Source organism: Xyrauchen texanus, chromosome 40 (assembly GCF_025860055.1).
Source record: "Xyrauchen texanus isolate HMW12.3.18 chromosome 40, RBS_HiC_50CHRs, whole genome shotgun sequence".
NCBI classification, from domain to species: Eukaryota; Metazoa; Chordata; class Actinopteri; order Cypriniformes; family Catostomidae; genus Xyrauchen; species Xyrauchen texanus.
In genome coordinates, this window is record NC_068315.1 from 17,462,310 (window position 1) to 17,487,865 (window position 25,556).

Below are 25,556 nucleotides of genomic sequence, written 5' to 3' on the forward strand. Positions count from 1 at the left end.
AACACAACATCACCGTGCAGCTGGGTTCAACTACAGTATCGCCTTCCAAAACGGTCCGAAATCTAGGGGTAACCATCGATAACAAACTAAATTTCACAGACCACGTCTCATGGACTACTGTAACGCTCTCATTGCAGGCCTTCCTGCAAGTGTAATTAGACCTCTGCAAATGATCCAGAATGCAGCAGCACGTCTGGTCTTTAATGAACCTAAGAGAGTGCATGTTACACCACTCTTTGTCTCTCTCCACTGGCTGACGGTTGATGCACGCATTAATATTCAAGGCTCTGATGCTAGCATACAAAACAGTCACTGGGTCTGATCCAGCATACCTAAAATAATTTATGCAGATCTACACTCCTGCCAGAAGCCTGCGGTCGGCTAAGGAACGTCACCTTGCTGTACAAACACAAAGAGGCACCAAAACACTTTCCCGGACTGTCAGTTTCATCATACCACGTTGGTGGAATTGACCTTCCCAACTCCATTCGTGAAGCTGACTCACTCACTGCCTTCAAAAAACAACTAAAAACACATCTTTTCCAAGGGCACTTAACCAGTCACTAAAAAAAAAAAAAAAAAGAAAATGTTATATTTGTTACACTTATATCTGTTTTGAATGCTATTCTGATGCTAGTAAAACTTTGTGGTATGGCACTTTTCGTACAAATGTCTCCTTAAGATGATTCGCTTATGTTTTCCTCTTTTGTAAGTCGCTTCGGATAAAAGAATCTGCCAAATGAATAAATGTAAATGTAGAAAAAGGCAAGAAAATCCTACTAGAACAGCTGAACTTTATTTGTGATTAATCAGAGTCACTTTAAATGATGGCAGGTGTGTAATGACTTCTATTTAACATGAGTTTGAATGTGATTGGTTAATTCTGAACACAGCCACATCCCCAGTTATAAGAGGGTGTGCACACTTATGCAACCAGGTTATTGTAAGGTTTTTAATTTGTTTCCTTCATAATGATGATCATAATAATGAATACATTTATGAAATAGTAAAAAGGCTTATACATTTTTACATTTATATTATTAACAATAATCAACATTACCCAAAATCGAACCTTTTATGCTGCTTGTTTAAACTTATTTTGCAGCTTTGAATATTTATGACAAGAACACGTGAAATGTTCCGTTTAAAATGATTCTGACAGTGAAACTAAAAATAAATGACATAATGACTAAACATCAATAGGGATGTGCACTCTGTGTTTGTTACGTTTGTTGGAGTTCGGTGTGTAAATTAGCCATTAAATGCCTTACAATAAGCCTACGATTTGCATGAAATTAATCGATGTAATCGCTCACGCGTGCTAAATCACACACATCTGAATGATCATTCGTGGTGTTCATGTCTTGAGCTCAAAACGCACTTACAAACCCCAACAAGTGTTTGAAATAACATCCGACTTGGATCTGATTTAGTATAATTTATACTAAAACAAATGACAGCTTACACAAATGTCTCATATGCTGAGAATGTGCTAACCATAAAAATATAAATCATAAAAGTTTAAGAACCACTTCATGGTCAGAATGGCGACCTTTTGAATCACGCTCGCGCCAGATTATTATTGCACCTCGACCTGTAACTGGCTAAAATGCTCCGTTCGACTTTTCCGAGACCCTCTACTCTTCCATGTGGAACAAGGAAGCTTGATCTCTGACCCACTTTCTGTAGATCTGAATTTCTGCTATTTGAATTTTAGAATATTGAATTTGGTGTTCCGAATTTGTTCTTCATCTTGAAAACTTGAAGCTGTATTTTTTTTAAAACTGAATATTTACAGTGTAAGAATTCAGAACCAAAAATTTGCTGTTTGAAAATACATATTTATAAAATTGTTTTGTTTGGTTAAATATGAAATGTCCAGGATTGGAGTTTAAACATTTCTAATTCAAACCTATTTAAAATACAACGTAATAATACATTTGGCAAAATCACACTTAAAATTCAAAAGTCTATAATTCAAATTTATACAATTCTAATTCAGATTGTTTTGTCGTATTTCTGGCTCCATGCGTCTCAGGGAACCGAGGTTACGAACGTAATCGAGACGTTTCAGTTTTACCAGTAAATAAACCTGACGTCATATGTGTGCGACAAGTGTGGTTGTCTACTATGGCAGACTCCATTCAAGCATTGTAGGCATGTGTTTGGTGTTTTGATTAGCACATATTACATTTAAGATGGCAAGCATGGGTAAAGTAGAGGATGAAATCGTGGACAGCAGCGGAATAGAAGTGATTATTGAAATCGACAAAACAGCACCACGGTGTCCACATGGTATGAGCTACATGTCAATGTTATTTTATTGTTGCCCTCCCGCTAGTCTACTGTAATCCCAAAATGATTAAAACATATCTTTAACATATCAGTATCGTGTATTTAAACGTACTTTCCTTAGGACCAGCTCTGTTATTTGAGAAAACTAGCAATGGAGCGGGGAAAGGAAGGAGGTTTTACGCGTGTTCGGCTTGTCGAGACAGGAAAGACTGTAATTTTTTCCAATGGGAAGACGAGAAGGTAGTCGAATTTAACTAGTAATTTCACTAGATTGTCTTTTAGAGATTCCTGGAAGTTCTATAAATCAGACCTTTGAAGGAAATACTGCACGTAACATGTTTGCTTTTGCCTGTCAAAGTGCTTTATGGAATACATGGAAGTTGAGGTTGAATATTTGATTGCATATTCTGGTATAATATTGACAATATTCTACATGCATGTAACCAACATCTGCACATTTCAAGTGAAAATTAAAAGTGCTAATGTTTTAAAGATATAAAACCTAAGCCCAGATGTGAAACAATGAGCAACCTAAATTTAGGATGATCCTGTAATACCTGATATATTTGATCCATGCTTCAGATATCAGTGGCAAGAATGCTTGCCAGAGAGGAACAGAACCACTCCAAGATGCCCCTTTTCACTCATAAGGAATACTGTTCAAGGTAAATAACCCTTGAAGCAATTGTACACATCGAAGCCCCACTACTAACTACAATGAAAATTGGTGCTCAAATAGACCTGCTTAAATCCATACATAATGAACTGGCATTAAAATGTGAAAAGTCTGAGAGACTATGACCTGACAAAATGTTTTATATGTGCCATTTGTGTTTGTTTCTTTGACAGATTCAGAGAGTTTGTTTCTCTGCCACTGGAGAAGAGGAGGTTCTGTGTGGATTGTCAGCTGTTGATCCTGCCAGGAGAATGGGCCAATCACACAAAACACAGAACACTTTCAGATGACATCACAGTACAGAGGCTGAGAAGGCCCAGTCAACTACTGTGTCCCCTGGAGAACAAGAAGAGTAATGCACAATATCTGTTTGACGACCGCAGCTGCCATTTCCTCCTGGATATGCTCTCTCGGTTAGGTTTCAACAAAATTCTCTGTGTGGGGACACCAAGGTAGGTCTGAGCTGATGTGAATGGGAAAACTAGTCTTGGGAATCATACTGTGGCGCAATAGTCTCATATAATGAATGTTACTATAACACAATTTTTGCACACTGATTTTTACATGTTGTATTCAACGTTTTGCTGCAGTCACCTGGTGAAATTAACACTAGAGGCAATACAACATCTTCATTTTATTATTTTCACACAAATCATGACTCCAACGGCTGATTATGACTTTATAAACTTTTATTTTTCACACTTTTACTCACACACTGCTGTTATATCAAATATCACTTTTACTCTGATACATCCTTTGAAAAGTGATATATTTTAAAGGGATAGTTCACCCAAAAATGAAAATTCTCTTATTTACTCACCCTCATTCCATCCCATTAAGAAAATGATCACTCGGAGAGAACGTTAGAAGCGACAGAATGTCTTATTTTTTCTCTCACACAGCCTCCGCCTTTGTAACTGAGTGATAAGCAAGAAAAATAATGGTCAAATTAAATTGTTTAAATTAAGGAGCAAACAATGCAGAATATTGATTGGTCCTTGGCAACTCTGTTTGCACATGTGCTGCTCATTCACGTCTGTCAGCTGCCATGTGGTGAACTGAATATGCTGCTCCTCTGTAGTGATGGCGAGATGAAGCTTCATAAAGCATTGAAGCGTTCCATCCAATTGGTTCACTCATGTGCCGAAGCTTCATGGTGCTTCATTTGCTCTATTGTGCCATCAAGTGGACAATAAATGTAAAACGTGCAGTGTGATTATAATGACACTATGGCTTTGGTGTCTGAAGCATTGAATGAATTAATCAATGATGTTTGTGATGCTTATACATAAAGTATAAACTTTTATATGGTGTCTGTCTTTATGATACAATGACAGGGTCAAAATGAAAAGTGGAAACAAGGGAGAGCGTTGTCATGTGAATGTGCTTGTGTTACTTATTTTTTGACTGTGCTGACACAGTCAGCATTTTATTCATTTTTATTTAAAAATAACAACTTCTCCACAGTGCTCGGCTTCAGGCGGTTTCTTTTTTTTTAGATTATTTCACCTGCTTTAGAAAATACCCTTTCACAGGGCACAGATGAAGCAGGGGTACAGAGAAAAGCAATAGCAAGTTGGTACAAGTTGGGATATACTTTTTTCTGTCTTTCCCAATATTCCAGGGGGTTCTCCACTCTGGCGATGTTTGGTTCACCCAAGTACTTCTGGACCTCCACTGTTGCATCTGCAGTGACATTTTGAGCCCTAGTCTGCAGGACTGTGGTGTCCAAACGATGCCATAGTTTGTTACCTAAGACAGACAGACAGGCTGTAAGTCACTAAATACAATAATTAGACATTTATTAGACAACAATTAGAATGTATACAGTATCTATTACTTTGAGTCAAAGGCTGAGAAGCTTCTGATGTGTGTGGTTGTGAGGAGGACGAGGAGGAGGACGGGCTGTTTCGAATAACAGCAGCACATTCAGCAGTGAGCCTCTTCTCGGCCTCTGCTGCTTTATTGGGGCTAAAGAAGCCTATCTTTTTAAACCTGGGATCAAGCAGTGTCACCAGTGACATGATGCTCATTGATTGCAATGTGAATAGCTTCTCCCGTAACTGTCTCTTCAGACTCTCAGCCATTGCTTTGCTCTCTGGAGTTTGGAGAATTCCCATGTCCTCCTCCAGTGTGTGGTGTAGCATTGACAAAAGAGGAATGACTTTTGATCTGGATACTCTCTTCTCCTCTGACAGCTCAACTGTGGCATCATGAAATGGGGACAGCACTTTTAGACATTCTGCAATAATATTGTACTGTTCTGATGACAGTGGGGCAACGTCAGTGCGAAGGCCTGCCAAAGCTGCTCCTACAGGTTCCCTGAGGTCATAAACACGTTGGAGCATATGGTATGTGCTGTTCCAACGTGTATCCACTTCTTGAACTAGCTTCACTGCTGGCTGGCCCATTTGCTCCTGTACCTGTGTCAGCCTCTCCTGTAAAATTAGCAATCAAAAAGTGATCAATGCAAGTGACACTGCAGCAGCACAAAACAGTGGCATTTAGAATATTGCAATGAAATAAAGAACTTCACCTTTGCAGTTGTGCTGCTCCTGAAATAGCCCACTATCTTCCTTGAGTTTGCCCGGATGACAGACAACACAGCGTTTTGGTCAAGAGCCTTTTTTACAAGCAAATTCAAAGTATGCGCCACACAATTTGTGTGACGCAAACGAAGCTCCTTGGCACAAGCACCCATATTTGCAGCACCATCAGTCACAAGGCAAGTAACTTTGTTTGTAATACCCCATTGTGACATAAGTGCTGCTTTTACTTGTGCCAAATATTTAGCAGTATGTGCCTTAGGGAAATACAGCACCCCTAAAACAACAGACTGCAAAGAGGTGCTTGCATCTATAAAATGGCATGTCACAGCTAGATATGCATCGGTGTTTATAGAGGTCCACATATCTGATGTTAAACTAACTGCTGAGGCCTTCAACACCAAGGCTTTGGCTTTCTCCTTGGATTCCTTATATTTGTCCTCCACCATAGCTTTCAAAGCCTAAAGGAAAGAAGAGAACACTCTTGGAATGGCAAATATGGGAAAAAAGGGAAAAATACATGTGCTCACATACGCACCTGCCTTGTGGGGAGAACATAGGTTGGGTTCAAAGCTTTAACAAGCTTTCTGAACCCTTTGTCCTCCACAATAGTGAAAGGCTGGGAATCCTCAATCACCATATTGACCAAGCCCTCATCCACATCCTTCTTCTCTCCTAATTAATCCATTAATTAGATTAATTAATTATTTACAGTATCAGTTAATGTTGTCTAATACAAATATACCATGTCATTTTATGTTGGTATGCTGTCTTATCATTGCATCCTAAAATGGCTTACCTGAGCCTGGTCCACCTTGGTTGGTCTCCTTGTTTTCGTGCAGGGCTCTATAATGCCTCAGCATAGATGAGGTGTTATTGTTGTATCCAAGTTCTTTGGGACACAACAGACACTTCACCTTTTAAAATACCAGAAATAAGAAGAAAGACATTAGAACAAGTAATACCTTGTGTTGCCGCGTTTATTTATATTACACTAGTTATTATTACAATGTAAATACATTATTTGGTGAGATCAGCTCAAAGTGTTCCCAGACAGGGAAAATCTCCTTTTTCTTGCTGGTTCCATCGCAAAAAAAGAAGCTTGAATAGATCGCTAACAAACTCATAGAAGTCCCAAGTCCACAAAATGTGAGGGGAATCCATTGCATTTTGCTGGCCCTTATATTTCAAATAGACCGCCGAACCACTTCCTGAAGCAGTCACGTGGTACAGGCGGCTCGCGAGGCTTCAAACGTCACCACATACATCACCGACACAAGCCTCGATACGCGCTTCACAGAAATCATCCCGGATTACTCGACACACGCTTCGAAGCCTCGATACGGGAGGACACATCACTACCGGTACTCCTCTGTCTGCCACTCCCTGAACAGAGTAGACACAGAAAGAGGCATGCCTGCGGGTGGGAAAGCAAGTGGTGACTCTTCTACGGAAAGTAGCTAAGATTTGTCCAAAAAGTCGCTAAATTTGCCACTAGGTTCTTTTTAGGAAAAAAGTCGCTAAAGGGGTCTGAAAAGTCGTTAAGTTGGTAACACTGCTCTAATGGTTAAAAACATATCCTCAGAAGCGATATGAGTGTGGGTGAGAAACAGAACAAAATTTAAGTCCTTGTTTTACTCTAAATACACTTTCACTTTCACATCTGATAGTCACATGTGGTGCCTGTTTAGTTTCACTTTCACGTCTGTTAAAGTGGAGATTTAGAGTAAAAAATAACTTTAATTTTGGGGTGAACTATCCCTTTAATGCTTGTATTACACTACATTTACACACTTATTCCAATGTGATTAGCTTCCGAGGTAGCTCACCTCAGAGATTGTTGCACAGGATAAGGTTTTGTCTGTTTTGTTGACCTCTCATTTGCTTTTAGGACACTATTGGTTAGGTTTAGGTTAAAGTTTTAGGTTAGAGAGGTAGGATTTACTCATTAAAACTTCCATCTAATATTCATATTAAAAACTTTGTCTGATTACAACACCATTTCACTCTCTTCTGTCGCACCCCGCTGGACATTTCACTGGGAAAATGCAGCGAAACGTGTAATGAACCACATAATTTAGTTTTGCAAAATATTGCCACCTTCACTTAATGTTCATGAGACCATACATTTCCAAACTCTGTGTTTAAGAACAGAACTCAAATGTTCAAAAGTTTGTCAGATGTTTTCCAATCAAAACATCAAATGGAATGTGTAATTGAAAGTGTTTCTCCCCATTTTAACTTTGCAATTATTCTCTTTTATTAATTCACAGATTACATGAGTTAATGAAATTGCGGAACATGGAGGGCAAGAGTCATACCATGAAGAGTTTATTGCTGGATATTGATTGCAGGTAAACTTAAACCAAGAATTACAAAGGAAATACAAGATTAAAGAGCCACACAAACATAGAATTGAATCCCATTAAAGGGGCATTCCACTAATTTTGAGCTTTTACTTTATTATGCCCACCTTTACGCTCTTTTTACTGCATTTTGCATAAGGTTTAAAGTGGTAGACTGTCCCTTTAGGATGACCTCGCTTTTAATTGTTATAACCCACATTCAATTGTTAAAGAATATTTATTTAAAGGCTGAGGTCACATATCTCCATATGATAATGATCTGTGTTTTGGTCTTTGAGTAAAAAGAAGCGGAAGGCTGGGTAGAGAGGCTCAGTAAACTGATGAGCTCTGTCAAACACAGTTGTTTAAACAGCTGAGAACTGTTTACAAATACTCCCAGCCTATCTGGTGCCGCCCGAGCTGCTGTGACAGGTAGTGCCTCATGTCCATCGTAATGCCAGGCCATGAGGTGCCCATCCTTAAACTCAAGGCTCCAAGAGCACCTGTTCCGTCCAAGTTTGGCTTCTTTGTCCCATCCTCTTCTCTGTAGGCTACCATAAGCCACACCCACAGCCCATGATGGGTAGCAGTGCACATCCACCTCGCAGTAGTGCTGCCCAGACTTTGACAACAGAGCCTAAGGCACAGTACAACTGATCAAACCTTAGAGGGTCATTGGTAACGGAGTGGCCCTGTGCAGAGAGGTACATGGTTTGACTTTCTGAGGTCACTTGATCTGTTTGTGACAGGTCAGTTTGTCAATCACCACATTAGAAGAGACTATCAAGGGAAAATGCACAAACATGACATTCATAAACAATTGATTTAATCACAGAATAGTCTAGCTTCTATCTGTCATGTCCTATCACACACGCATATATATATATCATATTTTTCCACATTTTGTTGTTACAGCCTTATTCCAAAATTGCTTAAATTCATTATTTTGCTAAAAATTCTACAAACAATACCCCATAATTACAACATGAAAGAAGTTTGTTTGAAATCTTTGCAAATTTATAAAAAATTAAAAACGAAAAGAAAATCACATGTACATAAGTATTCACAGACTTTGCCATGACACTCAAAATTGAGCTCAGGTGCACAGATCTGGGGAAGGGTACAGAACAATTTCTGCAGCATTGAAGGTCCCAATGAGCACAGTGGCCTCCATCCGTAAATGGAAGAATTTTGGAACCACCAGGACACTTCCTAGAGCTGGTCGCCCGGCCAAACTGAGCGATCGGGGGAGAAGGGCCTTACTCAGTGAGGTGACCAAGAACCCAATGGTCACTCTGACAGAGCTCCAGCATTTCTCTGTGGAGAGAGGAGAACCTTCCAGAAGAACAATCATCTCTGAAGCACTCCACTAATCAGGCCTGTATGGTAGAGTGGCCAGACGGAAGCCATTCCTCACACATGAAAGCACATGACAGCCCGCCTGGAGTTTGCCAAAAGGCACCTGAAGTAGTCTCAGACCATGAGAAACAAAATTCTCTGGTCTGATGAAACAAAGACTGAACACTTTGGCCTGAATGGCAAGCATCATGTCAGGAGGAAACCAGGCACCGCTCATCACCTGGCCAATACCATCCCTACAGTGAAGCATGGTGGTGGCAGCATCATGCTGTGGGGATGTTTTTCAGCAGCAGGAACTGGGAGACTAGTCAGGATCGAGGGAAAAATTAATGCAGCAATGTACAGAGACATCCTTGATGAAAACCTGCTCCAGAGCGCTCTGGACCTCAAACTGGGGCAAAGGTTCATCTTCCAACAGGACAGCGACCCCAAGCACACAGCCAAGATAACAAAGGAGTGGCTACCGGACAACTCTGTGAATGTCTTTGAGTGAGCCCAGACTTGAACCCGTAAACATCTCTGGAGAGATCTGAAAATGGCTGTGCACCGACGCTCCCCATGTGTGTATATATAAAAAAACACACACACACACACACACACACACACATATATATAGAATAGGATTTATAGCATTAAACAAAATGACAAGTTTTATGAACAGAGTGCTTTGTACCCATCAGTAGGCTCTTTCACAGTAGCTGGGCTTTCAGATCTTTTGAGATGTTCCTAAGAGTCTTCATGAGCTTCTGGATCCTCTCCTCATTCATTTTTATCTCCTCTTCAGCTGGGTCCTGCTTCTTATGACAGCTTGCCATCCTTGTCAGAGAGTGATTAGAATTACACAGTCATTCAGTTGCATGCATATTAAATATTAAACGATATACATTGTGATCTTCAGCACCTTCAGTGCTTAGTATTTAAAATAAAATGCAAAGGCATATCGTTTTGACATTTATGAAATGTATATGTATATTTGTCATAAGTTTAACAGAGAATGCTAGTATTCATAAAATAAAAAAAGATCTTGCATATAATCCTCAGGAAGCTGAAAGTAGAGAACATTATGTTGACAAGATTATTACAATGACACTGGTAGAATTGATTTCAGTAATGCGTATTTGTCCTTGATCATTCTAAATCATGCTGGCGTATCTGCTTTAGGATCACTTCTTGGCTCTGTTGTGGTGATTGTATTGTGCTGGTGTATTTCTGCACGAGACTGAGGTGTTGATTCCAGTCTTGAAGAATTCAGTTTAGTTTACTGCTGGTCTCCCTGCAGTGTTGCTCTATCATGTCCAAAACAGCCCCTCATCCTCCTGCAGAGTCATATGTAGCCCCTCAAAGCACTCCTGTACCTGCTGTTTCATTGCCTCTGAACTCATCTTTAGCAGAGACATTTATGGTAGTTGACAAAATAGTTGAAGTGTTATCACTTTATTTTTTTTTAAAGGGATGCTTGTTTTTCACTTACATTCAGGTTTGCTTTGCGCTTTTTAATGGATTCCAGATGAGCCTCTGCTCGTTGTTTCTCTTTCTTCAACTCTTCCAACCAGACTGGCAGATGCCCCTAAAGTGTTTACAAATTAATTATGTTTTTTAATTATTTTCTGCACTTTTAATCTATTTATTGCTGTATTTTATAAAGGAATAGTTCACTCAAAAATGATTTATTTTTCCTCTCATCATTTACTCACCCTCATGCTGTTCCAGTTGTATATGACTTTCTTCTTCAGAACACAATGATTTTTAAAAGAATCTCTCAGCTCTGTAGGTCCATAACAGGCAAGTAAATGGTGGCCAAAACTTTTATGCTGCCTTTTATGTCCTTTTTAGGGCTTCAAAGTAATGCAAGTAATCCAATTGGTTTTGGATAAAAAACGACCAAAAAATAACTCCTTTTTCACTATAGATCATGACATCAGTAGTCTTGTCAATCATGATTGACAAGACTACTGATGTCATGATCTATAGTCTTGTCAATCATGATTTCAAGCTTGATTCCTCTTCCTAGCGCCATCAAGCACTAAGTGTAATCGAGACTGAAATCATGATTGTGACTACAGACTGCAATGGCACGATATACAGTGAAAAATTAGTTATTCGTTCTCTGGTCTGTTCTCACTTTAAACTGATTGGATCATGTTAGAAGACATGGATTAAACCACTGGAGTCTTTTGGATTACTTGTATGGACCAAAAGAGTTGAGATAGTCTTCAAAAAATATTCATTTGTGTTCTGCAGAAGATTGAGAGACATTCCCAGATGGGATAGCATGAGGGTGAGTAAATCAGAGAATTTTAGTTTTTGTGTGAACTGTCCCTTTAAAAGTTCAGAATTGTTGCAGCCTGTTGTTATTCAACCGTCAAGACATGATTCACTTCATAAGCTGATTATTAGACTAATTTCTTTTTCTCTGGTAGGCGATTTGTAGGAGGGAAAAAGCATCTACTGTACCTCTGAGGGTTTTGGAGAGCCATCTGTTTTTCTGATCAGTTTTGGACTGGGGGCTGTGTTACTTGTGTCCCTGAACGAGCCTCTAAAGCCAGACAGAAGTAACTGGCTTCCTCAGATAGAGGCATGAAGTCTTCCTCTGCCATCTCTCCCAATTCTAAGAACAGAAACTTTGGTGTTAGCGGTTATGTTTGTTTAAGGAATGCCTTGAACATAACTGTTTTCAGTTCCTATTGTGTCACGCATACAGTCACAGTATCGCAAGCACAAATTGCAAAAACTCCTAAAGTTCTAAACTTGCTTATTTTCTCAGAGGACAGATAAGTTTGTTCCTTCTTATTTCAGATGGAAAATTTGCAAAATGCCATGGCAAGCCTTTACTAGAGCACATTGTTGGGCTAAAGGTGCACTTAAATCAATATAAACTGAAGGAAAAAAAAAAATTGGGAAAACGTTTGTTTCTAAACTGTTCTGTAATGCATGTTGACACTTGCATTTATTTAGTTATACATTACATGAATATTTAGTTTGAGTTCATAGTAAAAAATTTATCTTAAACGTCTTATTTAGTTTTATTATATTAACCTGGTTTTTGCTATGAAAATAACCATCAAAGCTGGCATTGCATTAAGAAACAAACAAACATTTACATGCATTTTGGATCCTCATTTTTCGTTTTCTGTCTTTTTAGATACGGACAGTTTTATGGGCAAGATGAGTTCTGCCACTATAACATGTTCAACCATCACTTTTTTGATGATGAGGTAAAAACTCTGCCTATGTAGATGTCAAATGTGGTCACTCTAAGCACATTCTAAGTAATCACAATGTGCTACTGTTGTGCAGGAAGCGGTGGTGTTTTTTCAAGACTTTCTGTGTGAGGAAGGAGCAGCAAAGTTAGTCATGGTAGCAGACCCTCCTTTTGGAGGCCTAGTGAAGCCACTAGCCAGCAGTTTCCTCAAGATGTCAATGACCTGGAAAAAGCTTCAGAATAATGGCCAGTAAAATTGCATACTTGCCTATTACATATTCTGGTTTAACATCTTTAGCAAGGATTTGTACAATGTACATTTTTCATTCATAAACCAAATGCATTATGCATAATGAGTTTGTCATACTTTGATTTAAATTGGGTTAATAGAGTGTATACCTGGAAGCCTATTACTAAAGAAAAAAGTATAAAAGTAGGTAAAATAACTCAGTAGATCCCTCTTTAGGAGACATAGGTGGTGCTACATAAATCTAAATGGGTAAAAATGTAAAATAAGATTACATTTGTTAATATAAACTATCAATGAATAATACTTTTACAGCATTTATTAATCTTGGTTAATGTAAATTTCAATATATACCAACAAAAAATTTTTTTTAAACAAAAGTTGAATATTAACATTAATGCACTATGAACTAACAGTGAACACGTGCAGTTTTAACTAGACAACATTAAAGGGATAGTTCACCCATGCAATTCCAGATGTTTATGACTTCTGGTCCTCACAATGCAAGTGAGTGGGTAACAAATTGTGAAGCTCCAAAAAGCACAAAGACAGCATAAAAGTAATCCATACAACTCCAGTTATTTAATCCATGTCTTCAAAGCGATATGATAGGTGTGGGTGAAAAACATTCATATTCAAGTAATTTTTTTCCTATAAATTCTCCTCTCTGCCCAGTAGGTGACTATATGCATGAAGAATGCAAATCACCAAAAGCACAATACAAATGTGAAAGTTTAGATTGATAGTAAAAAGGGACTTAAATATGAATCTGTTTTTCATCCACACCTATCATATCTCTTCTGAAGATATGAATTAAATGACTGAAGTCATATGGATTACCTTTATGTGGTTTTTGGAGTTTTACAATTTTGGTACCCATTCACTTGCATTGTATGGACTTACAGAGATGAAATGCTTTTCTAAAAATCTTAGTTTGTGTTCCACAGAAGAAAGTCATACACATCTGGTATGATGTAATAGTGAACTATCCCTTAAACACAGATAAAACAAAATGCTGTCAAAAATGAATAAATTAATCATTGTTAGTTCATGATACCCAATGCATTTACTAATGTTAACAAATGTAACTATTATAAAGTGCTACCAAGCAATGTTTGCTTTACCATTACAGCAGAACTGTGTCATAGGAAAAAAAAAATCTGCCAGAAACATAATCAGTGATCATTCTTACCTTGATGTTTATCATCTTTAGAGAGTGATGCAGCTGAGATGCCGATTATCTGGATATTTCCGTACTACTTTGAGTCTCGTATCCTTGAGTGTTTTCCCTCCTTCTCCATGTTGGATTATCAGGTACTATACTGTAAGAATGCCATATCATACAAATTGATATGGATAATCAAATATTTACCAGGTGTGATAGTGTTGTTTTTTAATTCTCAGGTTGATTATGATAATCACCGCTCTATATAAACATGGCAAGACCGGCCGGAAACAGTCACCAGTACGACTGTTCACTAATCTGAGTCCCAAAGAAATCATTCTACCTGAGGACGAGGGTTACAGGTCCACATTGAACACAGTTTCTTTTTTTAAACATGTTAATAATCAGCAAAAGCCATTAATCTATTATTTGATTGTTGCATGTAATTTGCTTTTAATGTTAACTGATTGGAGTGGGCAGAGTTCAGATGGTGGTGTGTTTAAGTTTGGATCTAACATCATTCAAACCCCTCTTTTCAGATTTTGCTGTGTTTGTGAAAGGTATGTTTCAGCAGGAAACAAGCATTGCCCTAAATGTGACACATGCCCATCAAAGGTAAGGGCTGTTATCTAAGCAGGAGCATATTAAATGTATTGAATGAACACAGACTGTGTCTGACTTTCTATCTTTCTGTTTATCTATCTTACAGGATGGGCGAGAGTGGAGACATTGTGATGAATGTGCACGGTGTGTGAAGCCTTGTAAGAATATGTTCATTTTAATTATATTGAATTAATAGATTTCTCCTTATACAGTATGTTTATTTCTATCTTAACACCTCCTTTCTCCTCTCTCTGCCTCCAGCGTGGCATCATTGTTCCTCATGTGGTCACTGTGCTCTCCCTGATCACCCTTGTGGGCAGAGCCAAATAGGCTGTTACAACTGTGGCAGCCAAAACCACAAACTCAGAGCCTGCCCTAAGAAACGCAATAAACGGTAAATATAAACGCATACAGATCATTCCAAAAATGTAATAAGTGGTTTAAACAAACTCTCATTTGTGCCCTATAATGAGTATGAGCCCCTCACAAATATACTGGGTAGTTGATGCATAACGTGGACTTCTTTCTTGTTATCAACATACACATTTTTGTTTAAAAAAATATTATACATATAATGAATGTATAAGGGAAAAGTTATATTTTATGTCCTGTGACTGATCACCTTTTTTCCTTCTAGTTCATTTTACAAGGTCTTGCCTTGGGTTAATGGTGCTTTAAGTGATTTTATTTTACATGGAAAAGTGGGCAAATATTTTTTCCACTCCCTTACAGATATTCATGAAATTCACCGGCCTCTGTGACTGCTGTAGACTTTGTAAACGGCAAACAAAAATGTGTCCACGGATGGTGGACACTGATGCCTTTCCAATCTTTTTGCTCGTTCTCAGTGTTGTATTTGAAGTGGATCATTGAGGTTATGATTCATAATGTCTGTCAGTTGAGGGAGCTATTGTGCAGCTGTTTTGACAGCCACAGAAACAAATAGTGCAGCTCTTTTGCTCAATTTTGGTCTCAAAATTATCTTTTGAGTGTGAGGCTTTGGAGTGAGGGGGCATTGCTAATTCAACAGCTCAGTCACGTGAACAATTTATAATGCTAATATTGCTTACAGCACCTTTAAGCTTATTAACATAAATTAAACCAAAATGAAACATTGCATAATCACCTCCAATGTTCACCACAAATAAAACACGATGTACTTTAAATACTAGTGACATACTTAAATATGAATTCAAAACTTGCAGTACCCTTGACTCAATGGCTCTTTAATATTTAAAAAGTGCCAATCACTGTTGGATTTCCCATTTACTTGATTCATGTTCTACCAGCAGAATGCAAGTGAGGGGCGGCTGTGGAGCTCAAGGCTTGTCCAAACACATTGCCAGCAAATCCACTGCTAAAAGCAAGAAGAAAAGAGCAGTAACATGATCTTACACACAGTGCATTATGGGATTAATTATTTTGCAGCTCACCAAAAATTGCATCAAATATCACACAGTGAGATCACAAAGTGTGAAATGAGAGCTTAAGTGTTAAACTAACATTTTGTTTCATGTATATCGTCTCTGCTCTGGTTAGGCAAACTACCAAATTGCAAGCTCATCCCACATCCTAACTAACATGTGTGAACAACCAAATCAACAGCGTCTGTGTAACTGTTCAAAGAAGCTTTGTTCCAGCATACTCAGCTTAAACAGTTGCAACCTGCAGATAAAACCTTTGAATATAATTACTATGGTCTATACAAAAATGTAAATGTCACATTTTGTCTTTAATGGAAAAAGATAGATTTCTATAAATGAACATTTAATCTTTTATTTTTTTCAAAAGAAAGTAATGCCTTAAAGGATTGAGAGTTTTCGGCTTTTAAAAGCAACATTTTTGTCAGTTTCTAGAAATATTCATATTGTGCTTATTTAACCACAAAAACAAACTATTTCTTACTTATTCAGTTGGCTTGAATTATAAATAGTCTTGAAGTTGCTTCTAATCAGTGAAGATGTCTTTCTTCATTACCGGGTATACTTGTACCTTTTTCCTTCCAAAATGTAGAGCTATATACAATGCCTAGTGTTATTAAAAACTATTCCAGCTAACATTTGTTTCAGTGTACAGTCATTTAAAGAAATCAGCTGACATATCGGTTAACATTTTACAATGGCAGAAAAAAAATCAAGTTATTAAAAATTATTAAAACCAAAATACTTCATACTCCATAAAACATTCAATTAAACAACTGCATGTGTCGTACAATGTGTGAGAGGGAAATACAAACCCGGACACTATCTTAAAAGTGGTAACAGAAGATCTAGAGTAGACCATGCTACTCCAGTAGTAATTTAATTCCAGTAACACTGGAAATTGTAGCATATATAGAGTATATAAAGTTAAGATATTTACATTGGAAAGCTCTGTAAACCCCTTTAGAATCACAATGATGCTGTAAAAATTCTACATTTTATACAATAGCCTATGAAAGGAGTATTCATAAGCATATTAGTGGCTCGTAATCTTGCACTAACATTAAAGTTTTAAGTCACTCAACCTCATGGCAATAGGCCCACTTCTCTGAATGGTCCTTTAGTAGTAATTAGAAGCACCTCTCAGTTATTTTGACATTCCTCCAACCTTCCATAGCGTACAGAGAAGGCAATTAGTCTTTTATACATAGCAATGAGGAGAATGATTGCAGCAAGTACTATGATACAGATGATACTGAAGGCCCATCGGGGTCCCAGAATGGTGTAGACATAAGAGACAAACACAGGCCCAAGTGTCCGTGCACCACTTCCAGATGCTGTCAGCCAGCCCATGTAAACTCCCTGAGAATACATACAATTGGGGGAAAGTGTAAATGGCACCAAATACAATGAATCGTCATGTTCAGCTTAAAACTCTTTAAAGAATAAATACTGTATATGTTGTACCTGAGGTTTGGGGCCCAGAATCTTTGAGTATAAAGTGTAGGACATGACGTTGCATGTCGGATAACCCACTCCTATTAGGATGTCAGAGGTGATGTACTGTGCAAGATAAATCACAGGGGTAAACAGGCACCAGGTTTGTTCAGAAGGACATCCAGTGGGCTCCAATGAGGAATTAGAGGCTGGGTTGGGGGCCAATCTTACTGCTGGCATAGTGTTATTTTGAAGATCTGTTCATGGAAACAGTAGGAGGCATGGTAATAATATACATGTTTTTTGAACAGAATAAAAGTGTTTTAACTATGTATAAATAAAAAAATCAAATGTGATTAATTTAACGATAAAACTACAGAAAGATGCATTGTAAACATGCTGTCACGTTGGTAATATCTAGGATTCCTCACCTGCCCATTGTATTTTAGGATATTGACTTCCCCATGGTAACAACATAAAGAAACCAGCAAATATGACAATCAAACCACCAAGGAGGAGTGGTCGATCACCTACCCTGAAACACACAAAAAAGCATTGACTTTCTTTGAAATCTGATTAGTCAGCCTGCAACAGTAACATGAGGAAGTCATGCGCACAAAAAATGCTGGTGAAAAAAAAATAGCATGTGAGATGCAGTATGCAAAACCTATAAGGCTCGACACTAATGATAATGCAAATGTTCTGGACTACTGGAACGTGGCTTCCTTCCAAATATGCACAGTAACATTTAATCTAAATTAAAAAAGCACTGGCTTAGTGATTGGAAACATGCTTAAATCCTTTGTTTTAACAGTGAAAAACTAAAGGGACAAAGCAGGTCTGACTGTCTGAAATTTTATCAAACATAGATATAAATTGAATACGGTAGATGATATTCTATTTCAATTAGGGGTTGTCAATCGATTATTTTTTTCATCAAATTAAATTACATGCAGTTTAATTTAAATAAATTTGCAATTAACTGCCTTTAAAATATTTGCTGAGAAAGGCCCCCAAATAAAGCTAATTCAATATACATAATACATAGTACTCCATTTTAAATACATAACTCAAATATCTCATGTATAATTCAGATTGAAATATATTGCAATATTGTGGCAGACAAGCATTTATTAGATAATACAAAAAGTGGCTTTAGTTGTCAGCAATCAATGTTGCATTGGAGTACATAAATCTGTCCTGTTTCTAAGGACACGCATGTTCTTGTGTTTCATCTGCGCTATTTCTTTTCAGTCTATATACGTGTGCGTCAGACAGATGCTTTTGGAGAATCTCACTGGTTATGGAAATGGAATTCAAGCTTGAACAGATCAGAATCAGATGGTAGTAAAATACGTTCTTTTATTACGGAATTTACATATGGTTCAGGAAGCATGATTAATTGCATAATTTTTTTATTACAAAATAAATCGTACTAAATTAACATGTTAAATAAACTGCCCTAATTTAAATATACTATTCTATATGCCATTTATAAAATTATAGCATAGTGATGTGAAAAAGTAACAAATCCCAATTATCACCATGAGCTCAGCATAAATCTACTTCAAATAGAATTGAATTTACCATGCTGAAACTACCTTGACCACCAGGAAGACAAGGACGGACTCAAAGCCAATGGCAGCCAATATGATGCCATTATACAAAACGGCATTTGTTCTTGTCCATGCAAACATGTCCATTGACAGTGGGGTAGATATACTGCAGTAAAAAATGAAACCGCACAAAAATATGAGCTGATTTGAAATACATCTTTAAATAAGATGTCTCTGAGTCACAAGATTTGGTGATCATCACTTACGTTTCAAAGACTGCAAAAATAAAGAGAATAATGAAGAAAAGGATGTTAGATGTGAGCACTGCGATCTGATCAATATCACCTTCTACCTCAGGAACCACAGGCACTTGCTCTGAGTGCAGAGAGAAAAAGCAATGGATAATTTTACTAGTGCATAAAGCACAGTGATATGTTAATGAATTACACAAAACAGACTGAATACAGAACATATGGCAGAGAAACAGTACACTATTAAGGATAAGATAATATGTGTATTTATAATATTAAATGTGTACACCACAAAATAAATAAAGGATACCTTCTGACGTGTAGTTAATTACACGGATTTCCCTCCCATGGTCATCCACGTCGTGTTCCCTAAACATTTGAAAATGTATTTAAATTTTTATGCATGCTGCTTTTAACTCAAGTATACAGGCAATTATGATTTCAACCTTAGATCAAAGCAGTCACTTTTGAAAAAGCAACACTAGGACACAGACATGAGCTGAAACGCTCAATTTTTTATGTATCTACTCACAATGTACATGTATTTAGTATTGTTGGATTGCTTGACTGTATTAAAATATTGAGTTAAATCACGGGTTTTCAAAGTCTTGGACAGTAAGCTCCCCCATGTACAAGACCATGACCCCCCCTCCCCCCAATTTTTGGTGAATTTATTTCGAGATTTACACACAATAATGTTGTATAGGCCTTTACGATAGCAAAGGAAATAATAAACAAAACAGACTATGCTAAATGTAAAAAAAAAACAGACTATGCTAAATGTAAAAAAAAACAGACTATGCTAAATGTAAAAAAAACAATCTAAATATAAGACAGCAGTTCCATTCTGGCCACTTATTTGAAGTTTTATCGCGTATTTTCCTAGTGTAATAGTATTTAACCTATATCTGTAATAAACTCGCACATGAACCAATCTCCATCTCTATGTGAAACTGCACTTGTCACAAACACAAGACAATTGATTTTGTTTCTGCTTATTTTTGGATTTTCTGTGGCCTAGATTAACTTGTGCAGCTGTTTTCCACTGAGGTGACAGATGTCAGTCGCAACATATTTAATTGATGGCTTTATTTGCTCACATAACATACATCGTCAGCGAGCATCGGAATATAATTTTCAATATGAATTTAATCATATCACGCTGCTTTAAAAAAAAAAAAAAATACTGGCCAAATTATGAGTTGATTATTAAAACTCCCTTGATATAGCACATCTGCAGAAGCAGGATATGAATGAACAGAGGCAGAGCCTCTTTATAATAGATTTGCGAATGTAGAGCAATGTAGTTTGAGAGCGCACGTCCAGTTTTGAGTGAGAGTTGCCTGCGTCCGAGTGAAGAGATTTGCACTGGCACAACCGGTACACGGATGTGCTCTCGCATGATATGCATGTTGTGCTCTTGACATTAACAATATTATAACGCCATAGAGGTATGGTTTATTAAGCAGGACTATGGTCCATTATGCCAATAATTTTCAATTATCCTCACAATAAATTTGTATTGTATTTATGTATCTTTTTATTTTACTTGGTGAAATTATCATCAATCTCCATGCCTCCCCTGACATGCTCTGGCACCTCCCAGTTTGAAATAGTGGAGTTAAATCATTACCTCAGGACTAGGACAACAAGCAGAATGTTAATGACCCCAAAGCAGACAGCCAGCAGTGCTGGAGCAGTGTACATATTAATCTGAAGCTTGATAGCATTCACACTGATACCAGTCTCTCCGATGAATGACAAAGCAGCCTGTAGGGCTAAAAAAAAAAAAAAACAGATATAAAAGATATGATACATATACATGTTAATTCATTAATTTATAAAAAAAAATGTCACTACAAATTTGAGTTTGACATGGGTTCTACATGCTACATCCTTGCAAGTGACATATCTTGTGAAAAATAGAGTGCATCTGGAAATTATTCACAGCGCTTCACTTTTTCCACATTTTGTTGTTACAGCCTTATTCCAAAATTGATTAAATTCATTATTTTCCTCAAAATTTTACAAACAATACCCCATAATGACAATGTGAAAGAAGATTGTTTGAAATCTTTGCAAATGTATAAAAAAACGTTTTTCTTTTTTTACATGTACATAAGTATTCACAGCCTTTACCATGACACAAAAAATTGAGCTCAGGTGCACAGATCTGGGGAAGGGTACAGCAAGAATTCTACAGCATTGAAGGTCCCAATGAGCATAGTGGCCTCCATCATCAGCAAATGGAAGTTTGGAACCACCAGGACTCTTCCTAGAGATGGCCGCTCGGCCAAACCTGAGCGATCGGGGGAAAAGGGCCTTAGGTCAGGGAGGTGACCAAGATCCCGATGGTCACTCTGACAGAGCTCCAGCGTTTCTCTTTGGAGAGAGGGGAACCTTCCAGAAGAACAACCATCTTTGCAGCACTCCACCAATCAGGCCTGTATGGTAGAGCGGCCAGATGGAAACCACTGGAGTTTGCCAAAATTCACCTGAAAGACTCTCAGACCATGAGAAACAAAAGATTGAACTCTTTGGCTTGAATGGCAAGCATCATGTCTGGAGGAAAACAGGAGCGCACATCACCTGGCCAATACCATCCCTACAGTGAAGCATGGTGGTGGCAGCATCATGCTGTGGGAATGTTTTTCTGCGGCAGGAACTAGGAGACTAGTCAGGATCGAGGGAAAGATGAATGCCGCAATGTACAGAGACATCCTTGATGAAAACCTACTTCAGAGAACTCTGGACCTCAGACTGGGGCGAAGGTTCATCTTCCAACAGGACAACGACCTCACGTATACAGCCAAGATAACAAAGGAGTGGCTAAGGAACAACTCTGTGAATGTCCTTGAGTGGCCCAGCCAGAGCCCAGACTTGAACCCATAAACATCTCTGGAGAGATCTGAAAATGTCTGTGCACTGACACTCCCATCCAACCTGATGGAGCTTGAGAGGTCCTGCAAAGAAGAATGGGAGAAACTGCCCAAACATAGGTGTGCCAAGCTTGTAGCTTCATACACAAAAAGACTTGAGGCTGTAATTGGTGCCAAAGGTGCTTCAACAAAGGATTGAGCAAAGGCTGTGAATCCTTATGTACATGTGATTTTGTTTTTCTTCTTCGTTTTAATTTTTTTTATAAATTTGCAAAGATAAAAAAAAAAACTTCTTTCATGTTGTCATTATGGGGTATTGTTTGTAGAATTTCAAGGAAAATAATGAATTTAATAAATTTTGGAATAAGGCTGTAACAACAAAATGTGGAAAAAGTGAAGCGCTGTGAATATTTTCCGGATGCACTGTAACTGCTGCAGATCAACTGCCCTATTTCATGCTATATGTACTAATTAAGTTGGTTCTACTTCGTTTGAAATGTATTCTGTGCGTAACTTGCTTTTATTCTCTTGACACAAACCTGGGCCAAGTATAAAGCCGAGAGCTTGGCAAGCACTCATGTTAGCCATTGCACTGGTTCTCTCCTTCAAGGAAGTGGCACCTGCCACATACGATCTCACGACTGCTACATTACCTACAAGCCAGAAATGATAGACCTAAACACAGCTAATGAACACCGTACCACTTTACCTTGTGGTTGAAGATGCTAATTTAGTAAACAATGATTATCATCTGCTTTCAAAGTGTTTTCAACCAAAAACATCATAATGGCTCTGGCTTTAGATTACATATTAAGGTTGTTTACTTCACATATGTATAACTAACATACCTGCTCCAAAGCCCACCAAAGTACGAGCCAAAAGCATGTGAATTTTGTTGTGCGAGGAAGGGAGGTAGACATAGGTGTAATAAATGTTAGCCGAGATATTGATGAATATAGAGCAGACTAGAGGCTCCTGCCGAGGCCTGTGATTGGACCACAACCCAAAGAGGGGTGAAGCCACCATCTGACCCAAACTATATGCTGCAACCACCCATCCCAGGAAACTGGTGTCTGCAGTGTCATCTATCTAAAAAGTCAAACAAAGCATGGTTGATTAACTTGCAGTACCAGTCCAGTTAATGTAGTAAACAGGGACTAACAGGTCTGCACCAGGCACTCTTTCTTAGAAAATGAAAAGCACCTTAAAAATACAAATACTTCCCTCTTTCACTTCCAGTTTTAAGCCAAGGGTAGGTCGAAAAGTAATCTTTGCACAGATCTCTAAAGTTATTTTAAACTTTGAAAATCAGCAAAAACAAAAAGCATACTTACATTCTTCAGATAGGGCCATATGGAAGTGATGACAATCGTAAAACCTAAAACACAATGCAAAATCCATGCATTTACTTTGTAGAATACAAACAGTGCAACTATAACACTAATCTACCAACTACAAGAATATAATGAATTGCAGTAATCGTATTGACATCTTAAGTGATGCTTTGATTGTTTTATGATGTTAAAGGGCATTAGTTGATTTGCACGGTACAGTGAAGCATACAAAGGCCAGACATTTTAGAAACAACATGCAAGTTACAAAACATTTTCAGCTCTAAAATGAATGGGTGCCAGCTTTATCTATTAAGTTAACCAAACAGCTGAATGGATAGCTTTGAATAAAATGTGTACAAATGTTTGAGGAAGTATGCTTACTATGAGGTCATAAAATTACATGAATAATAATTATAAAACAATCAGCAAGATGCCGTTTAAAAAACTTTTGGATTGAGTTGTCTTTCTAAAAGTATTTAATGCCCATATCTTCTTCAGATCATGCACAGCAATTTTCACATCCAATTAGTGGGATAACCAAAGCAGAAATATGAGTGTGAGAACATAGTACTTTCTTACCAACGCTGCTAAGGAACATGGTAAAGTACATGACCCTGATGGACCTCCACCGGCTTCTGTCTGCATCATTATCCCTCAAAAAGTAAATTTTTGACATTTTCTTAATATACATGGATTTATAAATCTTTGTTTAAATTCATTTGCAGCTCTTAAATTCCTAGATCTGTTTGGTTGCATCATACTTTTAATCTGTTTAATCTCAGCCTATTGAAATATATTGATTGCATGCATTGTGCAGTTTGCATGTCTATTATGAGACGTTACAGTGACAACATTTCATGCAGGACATTCACAACTCGAAGACTGCTACAGTATGCAGATTATCTTTTTGTGCACTCTCCCCAATGTCCCAACTTTCACTGACATAAGTCTATTTTTAACTTATCATGTAGTGACGGAAATACCCTCGTGACTTACACAGACAACATTGTTAGTTAGAATGCTCGAGACAAATTATTTCACATACTTAAGACAACATGTATTAGACTGCGTCGTTAGAAAAACAATTATGATAAATTACCTTGCATTATCGTCTCTGAGAAGAGGGGTACTTTCTTCAGACTCCAAAAGTGACATTGTTAGTGACTTAAAGCCGCTCGGAAAATTAAACGACGTCACGACGGTCATGGAAGACGAGAAGGCGCTTTTACATGGACATGATCCTTGTAATCAAGTTAATGTTTGCAAGCTCACTGGGGTTGCACAACCCAGATCTCGAAACGCATTCAGGCTTCTATATAATATTTCCATTTGAACTGTTATTAGCAGACTAGTGTTAGGAGTAATTCAGCCTTGTTTCACGCGCTGTCTGAAGTCCGAATGTGTTGGTGATTCAGCGCAAATTTCAATCAAACATGAGCAGCGACAAACAGACATGCATGTGAAAGATAGAGATTTCAAAATAAAAGTCATATAACAAATAAATAATATCTAATTAAAACAAATAATTAATTAATATAATAATAAATAACTTGATATTTTGCTTGCGAATTTGATCTTAAGAACATTTTAAAGTCCTTCCCAGTATTGTGTAAATTATATCTAAAGGGTGAATACTGCCTTACCTTCTCAGCTGAATGAGATTTTTAATTTGTATTATTTTAAAATCTCTTTCATTTACTCACCAGATGTGTTGGACTTTCTTTCTTCTGTAGAGTGCAAACAAATATTTTTAGAATAATATTTCAGCTTAGTTGATCCTCACAATGCAAGTGAATGGTGGTCAGAACTGTGAAGCTCCAAAAATCACATAAAGGCAGCATAAACGTAATCCATACGTGTCTTTAGAAGTGATATTATAGGTGTGGGTGAGAAAAATAGCAATTTTTAAGTCCTTTTTTGCTAATTATTAAGATTTGTTCTTTTTTTTAATGATATAGCAACATAATTTGTGTGAAAAAAAAAATTTAACAGAAAAATTAACTTCACATCTGAGACCGTCAATCCGCGCATCTTATTATGTGGCTTGTTGAGCGCGTTACCGAGGAGACATAGCTCATGTGGAGGCTTCACGCTATTCTCCGCAGCATCCACGCACATCTCGCCACATGCCCCACCGAGAGCGAGAACCACATTATAGCGACCATTAGGCGGTTACCCCATGCGACTCTACCCTCCCTAGCAACCGGGCCAATTTGGTTGCTTAGGAGACCTGGCTGGAG

The 25,556-nt window shown here is 37.7% G+C and overlaps 2 protein-coding genes and 1 pseudogene across 3 annotated transcripts; 1 reads left to right on the top strand and 2 right to left on the bottom strand.

Moving 5' to 3' along the window:
- Window positions 1-2,121: 2,121 nt before the first annotated feature.
- zcchc4 (zinc finger, CCHC domain containing 4) lies at window positions 2,122-15,871 on the top strand. The gene is given in 14 exon segments (XM_052112173.1): window positions 2,122-2,295; window positions 2,417-2,535; window positions 2,878-2,960; window positions 3,145-3,423; window positions 7,791-7,871; window positions 12,364-12,436; window positions 12,519-12,669; window positions 13,884-13,984; window positions 14,075-14,092; window positions 14,094-14,197; window positions 14,375-14,450; window positions 14,545-14,596; window positions 14,700-14,832; window positions 15,728-15,871. Coding segments are annotated over 14 exon segments (1,467 nt in total). The 5' UTR covers window positions 2,122-2,198; the 3' UTR covers window positions 15,828-15,871.
- LOC127633236 (tripartite motif-containing protein 14-like) lies at window positions 7,893-10,153 on the bottom strand (annotated as a pseudogene).
- On the bottom strand, window positions 15,859-24,776 carry LOC127633234 (major facilitator superfamily domain-containing protein 8-like). Of its 2 annotated transcripts, XM_052112171.1 has the most exons (12): window positions 24,416-24,776; window positions 23,896-23,969; window positions 23,317-23,360; window positions 22,831-23,071; window positions 22,522-22,635; window positions 20,737-20,881; window positions 19,414-19,472; window positions 19,119-19,227; window positions 18,884-19,018; window positions 17,728-17,831; window positions 17,327-17,553; window positions 15,860-17,221 (listed from the first exon to the last, which is right to left on the bottom strand). In XM_052112171.1, the coding sequence occupies exons 1-12, from the start codon at window positions 24,520-24,522 to the stop codon at window positions 17,003-17,005; spliced, it is 1,578 nt and encodes a 525-aa protein (XP_051968131.1). In that variant the 5' UTR covers window positions 24,523-24,776; the 3' UTR covers window positions 15,860-17,002. The 2 variants fall into 2 exon arrangements, with proteins under 2 accessions (XP_051968132.1, XP_051968131.1); XM_052112172.1 differs by lacking the exon at window positions 23,896-23,969 and having other exon boundaries at window positions 15,859-17,221.
- Between the last annotated feature and the right edge of the window lie 780 nt (window positions 24,777-25,556).